The sequence below is a fragment of the Rhagoletis pomonella genome, unplaced genomic scaffold (genome assembly GCF_013731165.1).
Source record: "Rhagoletis pomonella isolate Grant_MI unplaced genomic scaffold, Rhpom_1.0 Rhpom_scaffold_00030, whole genome shotgun sequence".
NCBI lineage: Eukaryota > Metazoa > Arthropoda > Insecta > Diptera > Tephritidae > Rhagoletis > Rhagoletis pomonella.
The window spans coordinates 338,516-356,470 of NW_023458584.1; the positions used below are offsets into that span (position 1 = coordinate 338,516).

The 17,955-nt window shown below is 34.6% G+C and overlaps 2 protein-coding genes across 2 annotated transcripts in view; one reads left to right on the plus strand and one right to left on the minus strand.

Annotated features, from left to right (window-relative positions):
- The window catches only part of LOC118749671 (muscle, skeletal receptor tyrosine protein kinase-like), an 81,402-nt gene that overhangs the window by 49,320 nt on the left and 14,127 nt on the right, over window positions 1-17,955 (minus strand). Inside the window, exon 3 of the mRNA XM_036484470.1 lies at window positions 5,990-6,124. Coding sequence (XP_036340363.1) covers window positions 5,990-6,124 — 135 coding nt within the window. The remainder of the gene's footprint in view (window positions 1-5,989; window positions 6,125-17,955) is intronic.
- Window positions 14,085-14,827, plus strand: LOC118749677. The gene is made up of 4 exons (XM_036484475.1): window positions 14,085-14,230; window positions 14,308-14,579; window positions 14,636-14,645; window positions 14,686-14,827. The coding sequence occupies exons 1-4, from the start codon at window positions 14,207-14,209 to the stop codon at window positions 14,719-14,721; spliced, it is 342 nt and encodes a 113-aa protein (XP_036340368.1). The 5' UTR covers window positions 14,085-14,206; the 3' UTR covers window positions 14,722-14,827.

Below are 17,955 nucleotides of genomic sequence, written 5' to 3' on the forward strand. Positions count from 1 at the left end.
GCCACCCTAAAAAATATTTGAAAAACTTTAAACTTTCTTCGATGTCTTAGTTTTGAACGTAGACCGAAATGAAGGGATGTTCCATACAAAATTTCGATGTTGACATTTTAAGAAGCAGCCTAGTATATATCCTTGCAATAGTAAGACTGGTATGAAACGTACTAGAGCGGCATCGAAGGACGATTCACTTTCGCAATGTGGACTCAGGTGCATTGTGCTTTTATTTTGTATTATATTAGCTCCTATTAACTGCAATTGTTTGTTAGCAACTATTTTTTTGCGATTTTCTCTTAATCCTTTTAAAATGTTTTTACTAGAAAATAACAAAAACCAATCTACTTGTGTGCACTCTAATAAAAAGCCAAAGAAAGCTTACAAGTTGACAATCATTTGAAAAACTTTAAGAGCGCACCAAATGCGTGCAAGTGCACAAGATTACGAGTATCTCTACAAACCAAACAAGTGGCCAGCTAAGACACGTGTCTGTCCGGACGTTGACATTGCTTGTACAGCTTGTCAACTGGACAAAGACACAACACTAACCAAAGCTAAAACATTAGCAAAATAAAATTTTTAAGGAGACGGTCATGTGTGTGTGCATAAACATATACATGTATGTATGTATTTAGTACGTTGTCAGGATAGTCATGAATGCATGTAAATACATATACATATGTAAGTACGAGTATGCACCTAAATAGGTACATATGTATGTATGTGCTTCCAAGTGCTTAAAGCGGCAATGTTTATAGCAGAGAAAATATTTTAAAAGAGCTAAGGGAATTGAGACTAAGACAATTTATTTCTTGAGCTTCTTAAATGTTGGCATATAAACTAGAAAACACACACATTTTTTTTTTAAATGTATACTTGAGACTGACAAGCAAAAGTTTAGCAAAGCTAAAGAATGAATAAAATATTTCAATTGTTGAATAGAAGTTTGTTTCTACAAGTGATTTCCGCCACTAAAAGGCAGATATGCAAACAGGACATCAGTTTGATTGCAGTGCGTAGAGTAGCTGTTGTGTTTATTTTTCAAGGTCTATCTGGTAGATAAACGTCTAGAGTAAAATTTTAAGAGAACATTAAACGAGATTTAAACCCTGATTTGATAATCTTACCTAGAGTTGCTGTACGTCTGTTAGACATATCATAGTTTGCTTGCCTTGATTTTATGATAATAAAATTCGTATGACAATTTTTTTCAAAGATATGGAGGCTTTTAATATTTACTTATTATTTAAATGCATTTCATTTAGAAATATCTTTGATTTTAAGTGGAAATACCATCTTCATTTCGCGCAATAGAGAGCGCAAAGTTTAAAGAGCATACGTCTCGTAGAGGTAGGTTATCAAAGCAGGGTTAATAAAATGAAAATTTCCGATATAAATATTCTGTAGTAGAAAACTTGTTTTTTTTGTTTTAGTTTACTTGAGGCTTTGAGAAAATGTGTATTTACTTGAAGCAGTAATTACGCTGTATAAAAAATGTTTTTGTTTTTTTTTGTTCACCAGTCCCAAAGTCGAGTTAATTTTTTCCTACACTGAGAAAAAAAAAATAAACCATATCGTCTTAGTTTTAAACAAAAGCACATATGATTTTATGCCAAAAAAGCTTTTGTTTACTTTAAACATATTTATTTTTGGAGACTTTTTCGCTTCAACACGATTTCGTTGTGCACTTCACATATATTTTTTCATAATTAAAAAAAAAAAACAAACACGAACAAAAAAATTTAAATTATATATTCCGCCCAATGACACTTGAAGCTGGACACCCTTGGCTGCAACCAATTGTAGCTAGCATCTTTGCGCACTCAGCTACAGGCACAACATGGAAGTGTGCTTTTAAATATTCGCCTTGAATCAAGCCAAATTACGCGACTTGCACATTTGTTCAAATTTGTTTTTGCTATTTACAGAGTGGCTTTATTTGGAAATATTTTACTGGGCTGAACTCATTCTCTACAAGAATTTTTAGACAGTACCATCCTGTGATCGGTCGAACAAACATTTCACAAACTACAGAGTGGCATTTTTTGAAATTTTATTATTGGGCTGAACTGATTTTTGATGACAATTTCTAGACAACACCACTATGTGATCGATCCAACAAAAGTTTGTTTGAAAAATAATTTTTCTGTTCAAAAATATCGAATCGCTAACATGGGAAAACCTTAAATTACGCTTCTTAAAAAAAACACGCCACTTTTTTCTTAGTGTACGAGTTACTTTTCTATAGCTTTTTAAATGTACTGATTTTTAATGAGTGTGTGAACTGTGGCTGAATGTATTTGCAAAAGAGATGGCCAAACAAATTCGATTGTTGGATTAAAAATCAGTGTAATTAAGTCGTTTCAAAGCGATTTTAGTTTTTGAGTATATTGATCTTTCGTTGGACTGTGTAACAAAATAACATAATTTCTGAACCTACATAAATAAGTATTTCATTTTTTAAAACATTTTTGCTTAAATCAGATGTTATCCAATCCATTGCAAATTTCTGGTGTACGTAAATATTGTTGATAAAGAGAAACAGATATGCTTGCGAATTTTAGAGATATTTCGACTTGTACATTAATATACCGACACCCCCTATATATACATTTATATGTATGTATGTATATAAACATTGTTGCAAAAGGGCATGTGTATGCAGGCGTATTTCCATATTCACTTTCCATGCGTGCGTTTATGTCACTTTACCACAAAAATGCATTAAGTTCTTGAATTTTTGTCAGTTCTATTTGCATGCGACTTCAAATTCGTCAGAGTGAGAGTAACCAAAATGGAATGTGGTAAAGTAAATAAAAATGATAGGCTGGCACAGGGGCGCATCCGGGGAGATGTATAGTACTTCTAAAGATATATCACCAAAAAATACGGACTTCAAACAAGGGGGAGGTTATCAATTCGTCCATATAACGGTAATTTACAGAAACACGAAAACTGCGATAAATCAGTAACTACTGAAGCAACTCCTCCCAAAATCACTCAAATCGGGCTAAAATTACACCCGCTTTCCGTGCTTTGCCAAAATTTCAGAATCAAAAGTTATCAAAACAAATTCTGTGGGACTGAGAAATATTATTATGGTACCTCAGAGGTGGTCCAATACTAGTTAGGCTTAGATCCAATATTTGGATCATGAAAAAATTAACGGTACTATTAAATTTGTATATGACTTGTTTTAAATATATATTTTTTTATATATTTTTTTCATTTATGTAATTTTTAGGAACTTATTTTATTTTTCTTTTTTAAAAATATAATTATTTTAATTTGCAGTTAATAAACTATTTGTCGGAAAAAATCAGTTAAGGTATCAAAATGTATGCATTGAAAAATCGCATTTTTTATTTCTTATTTTTTTTATTAACTTCATCATGTTTGATTTTTATCATTTTTTCAACCTGAACATTTGTCAAGCTTTATGGAGTACGCTGTAAAAATTTGAGAATGGAAACACCAAAACTGTAGAAGTTACGAGTTTTTTCATACCTGCGTACATAAACTTTAGTATAAACTTTCTAAATCTTAAGCAAGATCTTTTAAAAATATCGCTTCTTAAACTTGCTCTGTTTGCGTTTTCTTAAATAAATAAAATTACTATGCTAATAATTTTTCAATTTTGTCTTAGACAGTACTACCAATTTTATTTTTGCGCCCCTTAAAAATTGTATTCTATATGTATACCTATATACATATGTACATACATATTTATGTACATACAAACATACATATCATACACTTCATTTGACCATTCCATTTTATATCCCTTTCACTCTGAGGATGTCACTTTGTGAGTGCAAAAACCAAACTACTTCCATTTAACCTTTTTGTGCTGCCTTCTTCATTCGACCACTATTGGTTTTTGCCATTTTCTTTATTTACCAACGCTCTTGTAAGTTTTCAGTTTTTAGCATTCATTTATTTTTATTTTGACTATAGTTTTTTTTTTTGTAGCTGAATCATCTCGGCAATCGTCAGTCAGCGCTGATGCTTTTACGATTTGAGTGGATCCTTTTAAACAATTGCAGCGCACACTGATTGACTGTCTCCACTTTTTGTTGTGTACTACTCTTTTGCCTCTACGCCCCCTTTTCCCCACTCTATATAGTACTTCATATCTTTCAAGCTTTCAACTATGCTTCTTCTTTCCTCGTTGCACGTACTACATACATTTCTCATTCGTTTTCTGTGCGTGTCGCTTTTTGTGACTTTTCTCCAACTCTGTATAGATTTTCATTGCAACTACTATTTGTCCGTATATTTACTAGCTTTCTGTACATATGTGTGTGTGGGTGTATGTTTTTTTCTTCTTCGTATTCCTGAATGCGGTTAAAAATGGCTGACAAAATGTTAATTAAACGTCCGTTGCACTTTCTGTTTCAAAAGCTCTATACATGTTTGTGTGTAAGCCGGATGGTCACTCGTAGAAGCGTTCGTGCTGAGTGCTTTGTGTTGAGTGGCTTTGGGTTGGCTTAGGGGAGTAAAAATGGTTTTTGCATTTAGTAAAAACTTTAAGGAGTACTTAACTTAATGAAAATTAAAATAAAAGCGTAGCCAAATTTCCTACTTAAATTTTATTTCTAAAGAAATAAAATAATATTATTCAGAGAATAAAGATACGACTCAATTTAAGTAGAGAGGACCTCAAAACTCTCTCTGGCTACTACGCGGAACTCTGCTCCCTTAACTGTCACCACAATAAAATTAATCTCTCAGAAAGAAACGTCTTCCGCTTTTGTGATCTGGACGAAGAAACTCCAGAACACATTCTCTATGAATGTGACGCTCTCGCTGGGCGCAGACTAGCTCACTAAATCCATTTGAAATTTGGAACAAGGCGCCCTTGCAAGTGCCAGGCTACATTAACCTTCCTATACCCGCGTTAATTTTTGTAACACATATACCCGCGCACGGTCTCACAGACCGAAAGTTCAAACTACATAAAATATTAGTTTTTTCACACAAAACTAAAAACAAATTATTATTTTTCAATCCCGTAGATGTAATAAAAAATAAAACTACGCATTAAATTTGTATTCACTTATTTTATTGATTTTAAGTGATTAACAAAAAAAGCCATCAAAATCGATAATTTTTTCTTAAGTACTACAAAAACAAAACAATAACATATTTTTTTATTCACATAAATAAAAATAAGTTATAATAACTTAGAAACACTTCTTGGACAATACATAAATTATAAATTATATTAGTTTTTAGTCTTGAAATAAAAAATCATGGCATATCGCAATTCATGTAAAAATCTGCCTTAAAAAGAAAACTTACGCTTTTACCTCTTCAAAAAAAAAAAACAAAAAATGCCTTTTCTAGCTTAAAAAATATTTATTTGCTATAAAAACGTCAAACTATCTTATTCATTATCCTTACGGAAACACTCAGGACACACCATAATAGCATGTTCCAAACAAAAATACTGTCGGCATGTAGTCACAAAAAATTACACATATACCCGCGTCGGTCCCACAGACCAATTTTTATAAAATTCACCAACACGCCTGTCTAGTGCAAACGCCAAATCAACACTAATATAGAGCTTGCAAGAAAAGCGGAAGCTAGCAGTAAATTCAGCTTTGTAGAGTTTCTGGAAAAACAAAAATTTACGTAAAATCATTTTCTCGGTCTCACAGACCAACGCGCGGGTATAGGAAGGTTAAAAGCCATCCCATTTAAGGCGGAGAGCCACGCACAATAAATAACTTTAGAGGTCGTGCTACACGGTTAAAAATTTCGGTTTTAGTTCTAAACAGTTTCAAAAACAAACCTTCCAAGTTGAAAAAAGAGAGCACATATGTTGGGTTTAGAATTTAAACAGTTCGGTTTAAATTTTGTCCAAATAGTCAACTTTTTATTCAGATATTTTTCCGACTTAACTGAAATCAGAATTTGTCTGGCAAATGTGCTAGCTGGGCACATAGCTACATCCACACATATGTATGTAATAAAAATTATTGCTTACCAGGCACAATGATTGTGTCATTCTTCATCCAATAGTTGATGGATTTCGGATATGCTTCCGATTGACATTCGAGCGTAATGTTCTGGCCAATAGCAGCGCCGACTAATTGATTTTGTATCCAAATCATGGGCGGAACTGAAAGTAGGTTTGAATATTTGAATAGTTAGATAATATATGAAAATATATGCATGTGTTATATATAATAAATATACATAGTATATAAAGGAAATTGATGCACCACTAATCCATATATGAGTATATGATTTGTATAAAAACTTAATTGTTTATAGTTTACCTTGGAAAATGAAGCGAAACTCATTAAAAAAGTTTTGATGTTACTCAAGGGAACTAATTACAAAAGTTTTCAGTAATAAAAAATTTGCGGACCTACCAGATTTTTATGTGAATTTTAATGTAAACTATTCCGCCGAAACCGAATATGAAATCAAAAAATAAGAAAGTAAAATAATTTTTGAGTTATAATTAGACAAATTTAGAGTTTTTGCTGTCTGAAAAAAAATGCACTCATTAAATTGCAATTTTTATTTGAACACAATTGGCCAATTTTAAATTTCTACTCACACTAGTAAAGCTTAAACTAAACCAAATCTTTAAAAACGGATTAGTAGTTTAAGAGCTAGTAATTTATGTATATTGCCAATTTTGAATAATTTTTAACAAAATAAAAAAAAAGTTTCTTTCGGTAAGCATGTCAAACTACAAATACAAGTAATAAGTCGCTGATTATCTAAATGGAATAGTAAATGTAGAAGTACTGATCAATTAAGGTAAAATGCATTTACAAAATGTCCATACAAACTTCTACTGAAATATGCTGCGTAAAAACTTTCTCTAATAACAATTGCTTTTGATCAGAGGTGGGCACTACCACAAACAACTACTACATACTATTTTGTTGATAATAACTAAATGCACGTGCCACTGTGCACTATACCAGGGGTTCCCAAACTTTTTTTCACCTCGGCACCCTTGCTGAGCTAAAAAAAGTTCGCGGCACCCCTACTCTTCAAATGCCAACGAAATCAAAAAAACAAAAACACAATGCAAACTTTATGCTCCTTTAGCTTTAATGTGAGGACTGAAATTGTTTTGATGATTTCATTATTTCCTTTAAGTTTATTGGCAGCTTTGACCCTTAAATCATTTGACGCTGAGAGCTTGCTGGTGTATTTCTTTTTAACCGACTTCACAAAACGGATAGGTTATCAATTCGTCGGAATATTTTATTATTTTTTTCTATGTATGCTACCGCTAAGTTAACCGATTACCGTGTTACCTGACAAGTGGTCTAATTTGGTTTAAATCCGATCACTGAATCATGAATAGATTAACGATAATCTTAAATTCTTAGATGGGAATTGAAATCGGTTTTGTTTTTTTTTTTTTTTTGCTTAAAAATTACTTGTTTATGTAAGCATTTGTATTAAATGCAGTCTAACTTAGAAATGTAAAAGTAAGGCCCCTATTATGAGTTGCATACGACTGTGGTCGAAAGTGCTGATCGAGCGAATTTTCATTTGGTATTATGACGCTCATTCGATGAAGAATAGCGCTTATGTAAATTTCGCTCGGTTAGGTTGTTTACAATAGTATATTTTTCACCGCTGAGAAGTTTTGTTTACAAATCGAGCAAACTAAATAGTGTGCTTATACATAAGTATGTAAACTTGTGCAAATTAAAATGAAATAAAAAGGAGAGCGAGTTTATAAAAACGTGGTAAAAATGAGTACAACGGAGTTCTGGTTCAACGATTCGTCATAGGTTGAGAGCTTGGTAAACTGGCCAGGAGTAGAAAATGTTTAAGAGGGTTTAAGTGTAGTCTTTTAACATAAAATATATTTAAGAAATTTTGACTACAGATTTATTAAAAACTTCCGACTATCTAAAGGTGAGTTTGTGAGCCAAATCTATTTAAAATATTTTAGTTTTCAATATTTTGAACCTATAAACAGCTTACGATTTTGTTCTCAGAGATCGTGCCAACTGAGTATTGGGGTTTTCTTTCACAAGTAAAACCAGCCTTTGGAGCTGGAAATTAAATTAGTGTCTAGACGCCTTAAAGTAAAAAAAAAAACAAATGCAAAATTATACATTTTTAACAATTTTCTAACTCTTCGCTACACCATCGAAAGCAAAATTATGTTCGACAGAAAACTCGATTCTCAAAGAAAATTTCGACACGGTTGCATAGCTCTTAATTTCACTTTCGATGTTCGATCTCCCTTTGTGATATTTATTAATCAAAGTGTTGTCTTCACTGATGTCCAGAAGGTTTTCAAAGGCTTAATTGGTCATCTCAGTAGGTTTACTTTTCGGGTCACATGAAAACGGGTTTGTTATCCAGCTGAAGCCATCATTTTGGGAAATTATTCGATAATGGTTTTTCTAAACCTTCCAAGTTAACGCTGGTAATGCCCGTTAACGTTAAGAAAATAATTTTTACAGCCAATTTCACGAAAGCAATTTAAGTGATAAATGATTTAAATTTTTTGAATTTTATATGGAAATTGCTAGTGAAACCGGATGTTATCAATTTTCTTAGCGTTAACTTCGAAGTTACATACGTTTTTCCGATTACTTTGTTTATTTATGGGGTTTTCATGCAAATTGCTAGAAATTCTAAAATAAACATGTCACCAGTAAAAAAAAATCTCGACGTGCTAGAAAAAACTACAGATGTATTTCAATTTCGCAGGCCTCTGTTATCTTCGCAGCGTCATCCAATACGGATTTTAAATCTAGGGAAGATGCCGCTTCCTAGTCGCCAGGGAATACCGAGGGATCATACAGTGACTTCTCGTGGCATTTTCTGCCTCTTGCCTCATCTTAAACATTGCTCCGTTTCGTTTTTCCAACCACCGCAAATATCCGCACACTTACCCCATTTCAAACCATCGTTCTGTACAAATTTGTCGATAGCTTTAAAAATTTCGTCGCTAGTGGCGTAAGTCTGAAGTACTTCGTTCTTCTTCGATTTGCATTACAAATGGGTACCTCACTAACACGAGAAGACTGCCTCTAAAATTGCGTCGATTCGCTCTTTGACAGTGTGATTGTGAAGTTCCAAGGAATAAATAATATATACACGTACGCGAAGCTGCTGGACTTGTTACGAGAACAGCCCAGCCAGCAAAAAATTCGAAAATTAATCCGAAAACGGGATGAAAAGTGGATGAAACGCGGATTGGGTCTACAAAATACCGAGAGTGGTTGTGAAAAGGGTACGTTTTCGGCAATTTTTCTGAAAATTTTCTGATTAAATTTTACGTTGACAAGACGTACTGGGGAACTACGGTTAAGAGCGAAATATCTCTTTGCTGCAAGCTATTTGTGTTGTGTATGGGGCTTGGCGAGCCGCTGAAGGTAATTTTAATAAAAATCAACATTTTTTTGATTTCTTGGCCGCCATGTTGAAGTTTGATCAAACCACTTGCGTTGTGTATGGAAAGTCAAAAGAATTTGCCCACACCACTAGTATACTCTAGCCCCTAGCGGCACCCTGGCATACCCTGGGGTGCCGCGTCACCCACTTTGGGAAGGCCTGCACTAGATTTTCAGACTCACTATCTGAAAGTACTCTTCAACAAACCGACATACGCGAGCAGCGGTACGACCTCTCCCGCTCATTACATGCCGCCGTAGAAGTAGTGAGATTTCAGCGAGCCCGAAAGAATAGGTGGTATGAAGAGAAATTGCACGAAGCTGCAGAGAGAATAGGATGTGCCTAAAGGGTCATACGTGAGCTTGGTGGGCCAATATAGGGAATCGAAGAGGAAAGATGAACCCGAGCCTCCAGCCGATGATGCCGGCAGCGATGTCCCACCGTCTGACTATATACTGACGAATACTTAGCAATAAAGCGATGAACAGTGTGAGCTTACAACGATATACAACGATAATTGCTGTTGACATGGGCATAGTGCAGCGAGTTAAAGTGCAGCGGCACAGCTGACTCGGTCACGAAGTACGAATGGACCCAACCGCTTAAGTCCTAAGTATTCAACGCGGTACCCGTTGGTTACCTGCAATGAAAAGACAATGAAAAGAGCAAAACTAGGTTTCTAACTATTTTCAGTTGGTGTTAGTCGGACTCGGCCAAATGCACGTGGAGCAAACCATACTACATGTATGTAGCTATGATAAAAAATATTACATTTATCGTTTTGCAAAAGAACTTACTCTACTATCCGCTGCTCTGTATTCATACCAAATCCATTAAAGTGTTATTAGATTAGCACGTCACTCAGAAAATCTGCCAAAAAGACCATGAGCCATCACTTCACTAAAAAACTATGTAGAAAAGAATTACTTAAATGTCTAAAGAATTTAGTGCTCAAATTCGGAAAGCATCTCAACTAATTCCCGAATGCACTGTGACGTCAATTAGAGTAGAGTATTAAGTATTAAACCAATTTGGCTTAGATAGTGCATTGAAAATGTATATGTAATGTGTTTGTGCTCCCATAGCTTCTGCCCTATGGTTGCACAATTTGCTACAAAGGCGTAAGTTAAATTTTTATCACTGGCTGAAAAATAATTAAAATTATATGTACTGTCAGTAGCTTTGGTTAATAGACGCGTCACTTTGGTATGCCATTAGGTGACTGCTGGCCTGCAGTTGAGCAGCACGGAATGTACATAGTAAATCAACAACAAACAAGCAAAATAAACCGGAGAACAAATATTTTCTTATTTAAATAATTGAAATACTTTTTGCACTCAAACCAGGCAAGCGCAGCCGAAGCTTAGGCGAGGAATACAAGCACTGAAAGTACTGACTTGTTGATGCTTCATGGAAGCAACCAATCGACAGGCAAAAATCCAAACTAAAATGCAATGAGGGATTAAGTAAATGACTTTGGTGAGAGGACATCAATTAAAACAAACAGCAGCGGAAGAGTGATGAGGAAGAATTTTAGTTGGAAAGTCGTTGGTTTATGGTGTTGTGGCAGGAAAACCAATACAGACGACAAAGTGATTGAAATGTGTGTATACGAGGGTGGAGAAAAAAATCAAATTTTTCTATTTCGAAATTGAAAAATTGTGGAAAATTTTCGTGACAATGTTAGAAAAAAATTTATTTTATATTTTATTTTGCATATACGTACTCATATTTGCTGAGAATATTAAAAAAAGTATAAAAACGTCATAACTTGAAGCGACCCTAAATTCTATCCGATCTGTAAACGGTGGAAGCATGGAAGCATGTTACGATAGAAATCGAATTTTTTTCACTCCACCCTAATGTATACCCAATGCACTAAGTTACGACACTTGGGCACTGAGATATATTTAGAGCCGATTTTAGAGAGAAAAGTTCAACACTTCAATTTCAAATGTAATCTGCAGTTATATACCGAATAGAAGTTTACTCGTTACTTTGATGACGACACTTAGAATTATATCGTCGCCCTCATGCAAGAAGCAAGAATGTGCAAATTTATCAGTTTTGAGTTACTGGGTTGACTTGATTAACCTTTGGATGCTCTATGTTATACCAAAAACAAAGAATACCATACGCACATGGAAAGCACTTATTTTACAATTTCAGTTTCATTTTTACACATTCATGTTTCTGGTATACGGGCGACAATACTTACAAGTCAATCCAAAGTTTTAAGCTTTGCAAAAATCAACAAAGTTTCATAAAAATTCCACACTTTTTCACCTATTCAGAATCTTTTGGGTATGGAATTTTAAATTCCATTCAATTCTAGTATTAGAAAGCACAATGAAGCTACAAAATACTGTTAAGTTTTGGCAATCTGTTTTTATTTTGTTGACGTTTGTTGTGCATTTTTCTCCACATTCAAAAAAATTAGCGAACATACTTCGTTTGGAAGAAAAGGAGCGAAATAGTCAACAAAACAAAATGGCTAACAATCAGCGGTATTCTGTACCCATTCCGACTTTTTAACAGGGATTTAGCTGTATGATTTTTGTTGAAGAATGAACTAAATTTAAAAAAAAAAAGTAAGTGCGCCCGGGCTACACTGGAGAAGTGAAACTTACGTTACATATGTATCTACCCTGCAGTGAAGAGCTGAACCAGTATGCACAAATTCCAGTTCATGAACTATTATTTAAGGACAAAAGTCATACCAGTCCGTTATGAACCATAATTATACCAGTTCCTCGTAGAAAAAGTAAACTAGTTGGTAGAAATTCTAGTTCGAAAACGTATTAAATGGGGAAGTCATACCAGTTCGTCATGGACTATAATTATATCAGTTCCCCGGAGTGAAATGCCAAACCAGCCAATATAAATACTAGTTCATTAACTAGTATGTGCTAAAGCGACGGCCTACCATTTCGGCGAATTCGAACAACTTATGCGATCAGCGACAACCAAAACTAAAATGCGGTTAATTGCTTTCATCACGAATTTCGGCTGTGGCGTCGAGTGAAGACTACCGGATTCTGGTTCTGAGATCTCAGGTTCGTAAGTAAGTAAATTAATTTAAATAACTGTTTTAATTTAAATAGAAAATAAAAATTGTACATAAATTTCATTTCATTTGGAAAAAACCTAAATACTCAAATACCATAAAAAAATGAAAATAAGAAATAATTTTTTGTTCTTTTTAAGACAATAAAGTTAAAAATTACAAGAGATATAAATAAAAAATAAATAAATAAATAAATAAATAAAAAATAAAATAATAAAAAAGATTCGCTCACTGAGATTCGAACTCGGATCTCTTGATTTGACGTGCCAAACCTTTACTCTGTCGGCCATTGCCACTGTTGCAGCGCCACGAGTAAAATTACATACTTATGCTTTTCACGGGGGATGAATAGGGAGTCTATCCCGTCAACTGGTATGATGCTACTAGTATTTCTACTGGTAGCGTGCTGATGCAGAAGCGGACAATTGACATCTCCTATGACACCGCCATGTTAAATATACCAGTCGCTAACATTGGAAAAGGACACAACGTGAACTAGTTGGGCTGAAACACAAACTGGTAGCATTCTGGTTCACAACTAGTAGCTTTCCCTGCAGGGTATGTTGTCTCATAACCAATATACATATGTGACCTGGTCTACGAAAAGGGAGCTTACGTGCGAAAACTAGTTTTCTGTGAAAAAGCTGTTAAAAGTTAGCAACTCGTTTCGTCAGTTTCTCATTATCTCGTTAATTGTTCTCCGCGCCGGACGTCCAGTAAGTGTTGTTGTTGGTCCAGTAAGTGTTGTTGTTGGTCCAGCAAGTGTTGTTGTTGGTCGGAATATTATTATAGTTCATCGTGTAAGTTGCTAGTGTGGAACATTTAAAAAAGTAACACTGAAGAAGTGACGTTTACTGTTTCTGTTGATTATCGTCTTCGCATTTCGCATGAAATGAAACATGAGTGTTGATGAGGAGTTCAGTGCCGTATACGGACAATATTTCCATAAAAAGGATGATGAAAACTATGAAGAGAGCGATGATGATGAAGACGAAGTATGTGTATCTCAGGCAGAAGATGATACCGAACAAACTTTTGTTAAGATGGACCTGTATGTTGTTGATGTAAAGGAGGAGGAGCTGGTAACAAAATTTCTGTCAAAAGATTGTTGTAATAATGAATGCCATACACTGATACCACGGGAAATGATCGAGAGTACGCGGAACAATTGTTTAGAGATGTCGAAAAATGAACTTGATTTAGTGATACTAAGTCACATCGAAGCTGGAATTATGAGTAACGAAAAGCTAGAAAGTGTATACGCAAAGCTTGCTGCGCGGAAGAAATATGGACAGAGACAGGATACAGAAGTTATGAGGTATAGAATTCAATTTACCTTCTACAGAGTACATGTTTGTCGTTCGTTTTTCCTTTTTGTACATGCCTGTACGACGAAGCGTTACGACAATTTAGTACGTCATTTTCACGCACAGGGTGTAACAGTGCGCCAACACGGACTGGCAAATAAACCGAGTACACATCCAAAGTCATTTAAACCGGCTGACATCGAAAAAGCTGTTAAATTCATCGAGTCTATAGCCGATTTAATGGCTCTTCCACTGCCCGGACGACTCCCAAAATTTAAGGATTTGCGGATAATGAAACTGCCATCCAGCGAGACGAAGTCCTCAATTTATCGAAAACACATTTCTTCACTCAGTGATGACGAATTGAAGATGAGTAATTGCAGTTTTCGACGGATATGGTCCAAATACATACCCCATGTTACAGTTATGAAACCAGCGGATGATCTGTGCGATGTCTGCCGTGGTAAGTAACTCATTATTTTCTCATTTTATAGTTGTATCAAACGTTGAGATTAAATTCAGTATTTTTTCTTTTAATAGGAAACACAATATCGATTGCGCAAGCCAAAGGTGTTACTGACATTGAACGCGCACAGAAGCTTAATCAATTTCTTGATCACCTCCACCGAGCCCGAAATCAACGAGAATATTATCAAAGTTGGTGTAGAAATACTGACCCTACAGCAGTCGTTCTGTCATTTGATTTTGCCCAAACCGTTCACTACCCTGTCAGTCCACAACAACCTGGTACAGCATACTTCAAAGCAACCAAGAAGTGCGGATTTTTCGGAATTACAGACGAAAAACAAAAAGTTCAGGTTAGAATTTCAAACTGAATCATAGGAACTCAAATTGCTCGCCTTTACAGGATCTTACTTATATTTTTTGTTTTACAGTACAATTACATGGTAGACGAAAAAGATGACGTTGGTAAAGGACCTAACTGTGTTGTGAGCATCCTGCATTATCACCTGCAAACCTACTATAAAGACATTGAAACACTCGTTCTTTTCTGTGACAATTGTGTTGGGCAGAATAAGAATAACACTGTACTATCATATCTGCAATGGTGTTTGGCTCGGGGTCTTAACAAAACTATTTTATTCAATTTTCTACTTACCGGGCACACTAAGTTCGCGCCTGATCGTTACTTCGGTATTTTCAAAAGTAAGTATGCCGTCAGTAATATCGACACGTATGCAGATTTACTGCAGTGTGTCGAGGCATCATCACCTGGGGGTTATAATAAAGCTGTATCGGCTGAAAAAGTCGTCTGGTATGAATGGGACAGCTATTTTAAACCACTGTACAAGTCACTTGTTGGAATAACGCATTCATTTCATAATCTCTATAGATTGTGTAAAAACAAAGAAATTCGCAGACAGTGAAGAAGTGCAGTCCTTTAAGCTTCTGTTAAAACCTATCGATCCTGAAATGCCGAAAGTTATACAACCAGCCGGTTTATCTTTGGAACGTCAGTGGTACATCTATCACAATCTTCGCAGCTTAGTTTCGGATATATCTAAAGTAGATATTGTGGCTCCATTGCCGAAAGATTTGCCATCGAAGAAACGGAAGGCAAAAACTAGTGAAGATGTTCTCAAACCAGACGAGGAACCAGGTCCATCTTCCTCAGGATCAACACGTAAAAAGATCTCAAGGAAAACGACAACAAAGAAAAATACATAAACTACTCAGCATTATTATTTTTGGCCCATAATACGTTTTTCTAGTGTATAATCATGTCTTTATAGCTTATAATTCATTGTATTTTGTTCATTACCAATAAATTATATTTCGTCGTATTTTTACTCTTCTTTCTCTACATTTTTAGTACACTTCTAAGCAAGTTAGGATTTTCTGCTTTTCACCACGTGAAAAAGCATCTCATCTTCCATCCGAATCAACCAAAAAGTGAAAATTGATTTTTTGACACCTATGCCCCCTTTCCGTAAACCAGGTCACATATATACATATGTACATTCATACATCTGCTTTTGCTAAGGTAATATTTTTTGTATTTTTCTATCTAGATTCCTACCTCTGCCCTCGTTCGTTCTAATTACATTTATGTAATTCGGTTTTCCCTTATCTTCATTTTTATCTTTATACTCTATCGATGACAAAATCGATAGTAACATCCAACAAAATATCGGTAACAAAACCGAGAAAAGTATCGATAACAAAACCGATGACAAATTCAATAACAGTCTCGATAGCAAACTCGATAATAACATTGGTAGCAAAATCGATTACAAAATCGATAAAAATGTCGTTAACAAAATCGATGAAAGTATCGATAACAAAATCGATGAAAGTATCGATAAATAATCGACAGCAAATTCGATAACAAAACAGATAAGAAAATCGTTAACAAATTCGATAAAAACATCGATAACAAAATCTATAACACTATCGATAACAAAACCAATAACAATATCGATAACAAAATCGTTAAAAATATCGATAAAACAAATCGATAACAAAATCGATTTAAATATCGATAACAAAATCGATTTAAATATCGATAACAAAATCGATAAAAATATCGATTATTATATCGATAAGTTCCGAAGATTGCACTTAGCAACTGTTCATTCTAAGCTAGCGATATATTATTACGGAAAACGCCAAAGTGAATGAGAAAAACGTTTTTGCTGGCTCAAGGTATTTCATCTATTTATGATATTACAAATGTGCTGTCAAAAGCACATCTGAATTATGTTGACTTATACTTGCAACAGTGCACTTCCAACATGGGCTTGCAGTACTTTAAGACCATAAGAATTGGCAAGTTAGCTTAAATTTATTTTCTATATACAGTATTCTATCAAAATTTCAAGTCAACTGAAGTACGTTGATTTTATTAAAATCCTTAATAACTAATAGTAATTCAGCAGCCAGCCCTGCGAATCTCGATTTATGTATTATCAAACTAAGCACAAAAAATTTCAACCGATTGAAGTATGAAGGGTTTTTTGGTCATAAGCTCTCCATCTATAAGTATTGTTTTGTTTTTTTCACATTTAGGATGTACATATGTACATAGTTACGGTACAAGAACTTATTCAGAACATAAAATTCGTTTTCTCATCGACATAACAGTACATAACTAGAGGTGATAGTGCTTTTGTAATGAACTGAGTTAGTAAGAGGTGGAGAGCTGAGGGTTTCGATATTAGACAATCTACGATTCTAGCATACGGCAAAGTTTATTGGAAACATTATTTATTTGGAGGGGACAAAGGTACGCGCAGAAAACCGGGTTTATAACCGTGGCTCAAGATTTTGGGGAAGTTTGGCAAATTTTATATTTCGATTCTTACTTTAACCGACAAAAGCTACAAAACGAATCTCTTCTCAAGTATTTTGGAGTATCGCCGAGTGTCATTTGCATATAGCCATATTTTAGGTACTTAACAGCAACTTTTTATTGAAATCAGATATGAAACTTTAATGTTATGTTAATTTACACCTTATAAACATATGTACATATGTATGCTACTATGTACATTAGGGCGGGTCAATTTGTATGGGATACTTGTTCGACTATGCGCGTATAGCACAATAGGATTTTGTACAAAAACATGCTTTAAGGGGTATTTCGGTACGAGAAATCTATTTCTGCGCTTATCTTTTTCTTAAAACTTCCACAAAGGGCACGACAGTGAGACTTTTCACACTTTCTTCGAAATCTACTTTCGCAATTTGGCGAACTCTAAATTGGTTTCTTCGGCAAATTTGAAATCCTCCTATGCTAGTAGCATAGAACAAAAAAATGACCCACCCTAACAAAATTACTGCTATAATTTATAAAGTCGCTAGTCACTTTCTGCCATGCATTATTATTGCACACACTTTTATAAATAGTTAGCCGCCTCAGGCAATGAAAAAATCAACAAGCAACACAAATTTAAATGCAAAAGAAAACTTGCAACAACATGCTTGCACCAGCAGCAGCAGCAACAGAGAGTCAGCAACTTGCCACACACTTGTTATTTCTATTTTAACTTCTTGACTATTTAAACAAAATAAAAGTTTTGCTGTTAACTTTTGCTGCGCACAACAAATAAATTTTAAATTTCAATTTACACCAATACACGTAGGAGCCAACTAAAGTCAAATGTCAGGGAGAGATGAACAAAAAGAACAACAAGCAACCAAAGTTAGTGTGTGAGTGAGTGAAGA

What these genes read in the sequence shown, in the direction of transcription:
- LOC118749677 (XM_036484475.1), top strand. Translation starts at nt 14,207, where the DNA reads ATGATCTGTGCGATGTCTGCCGTG. An exon ending in TCTGTGCGATGTCTGCCGTG is followed by an intron (nt 14,231 to 14,307) that starts GTAAGTAACTCA and finishes TTCTTTTAATAG; the next exon opens with GAAACACAATATCGATTGCG.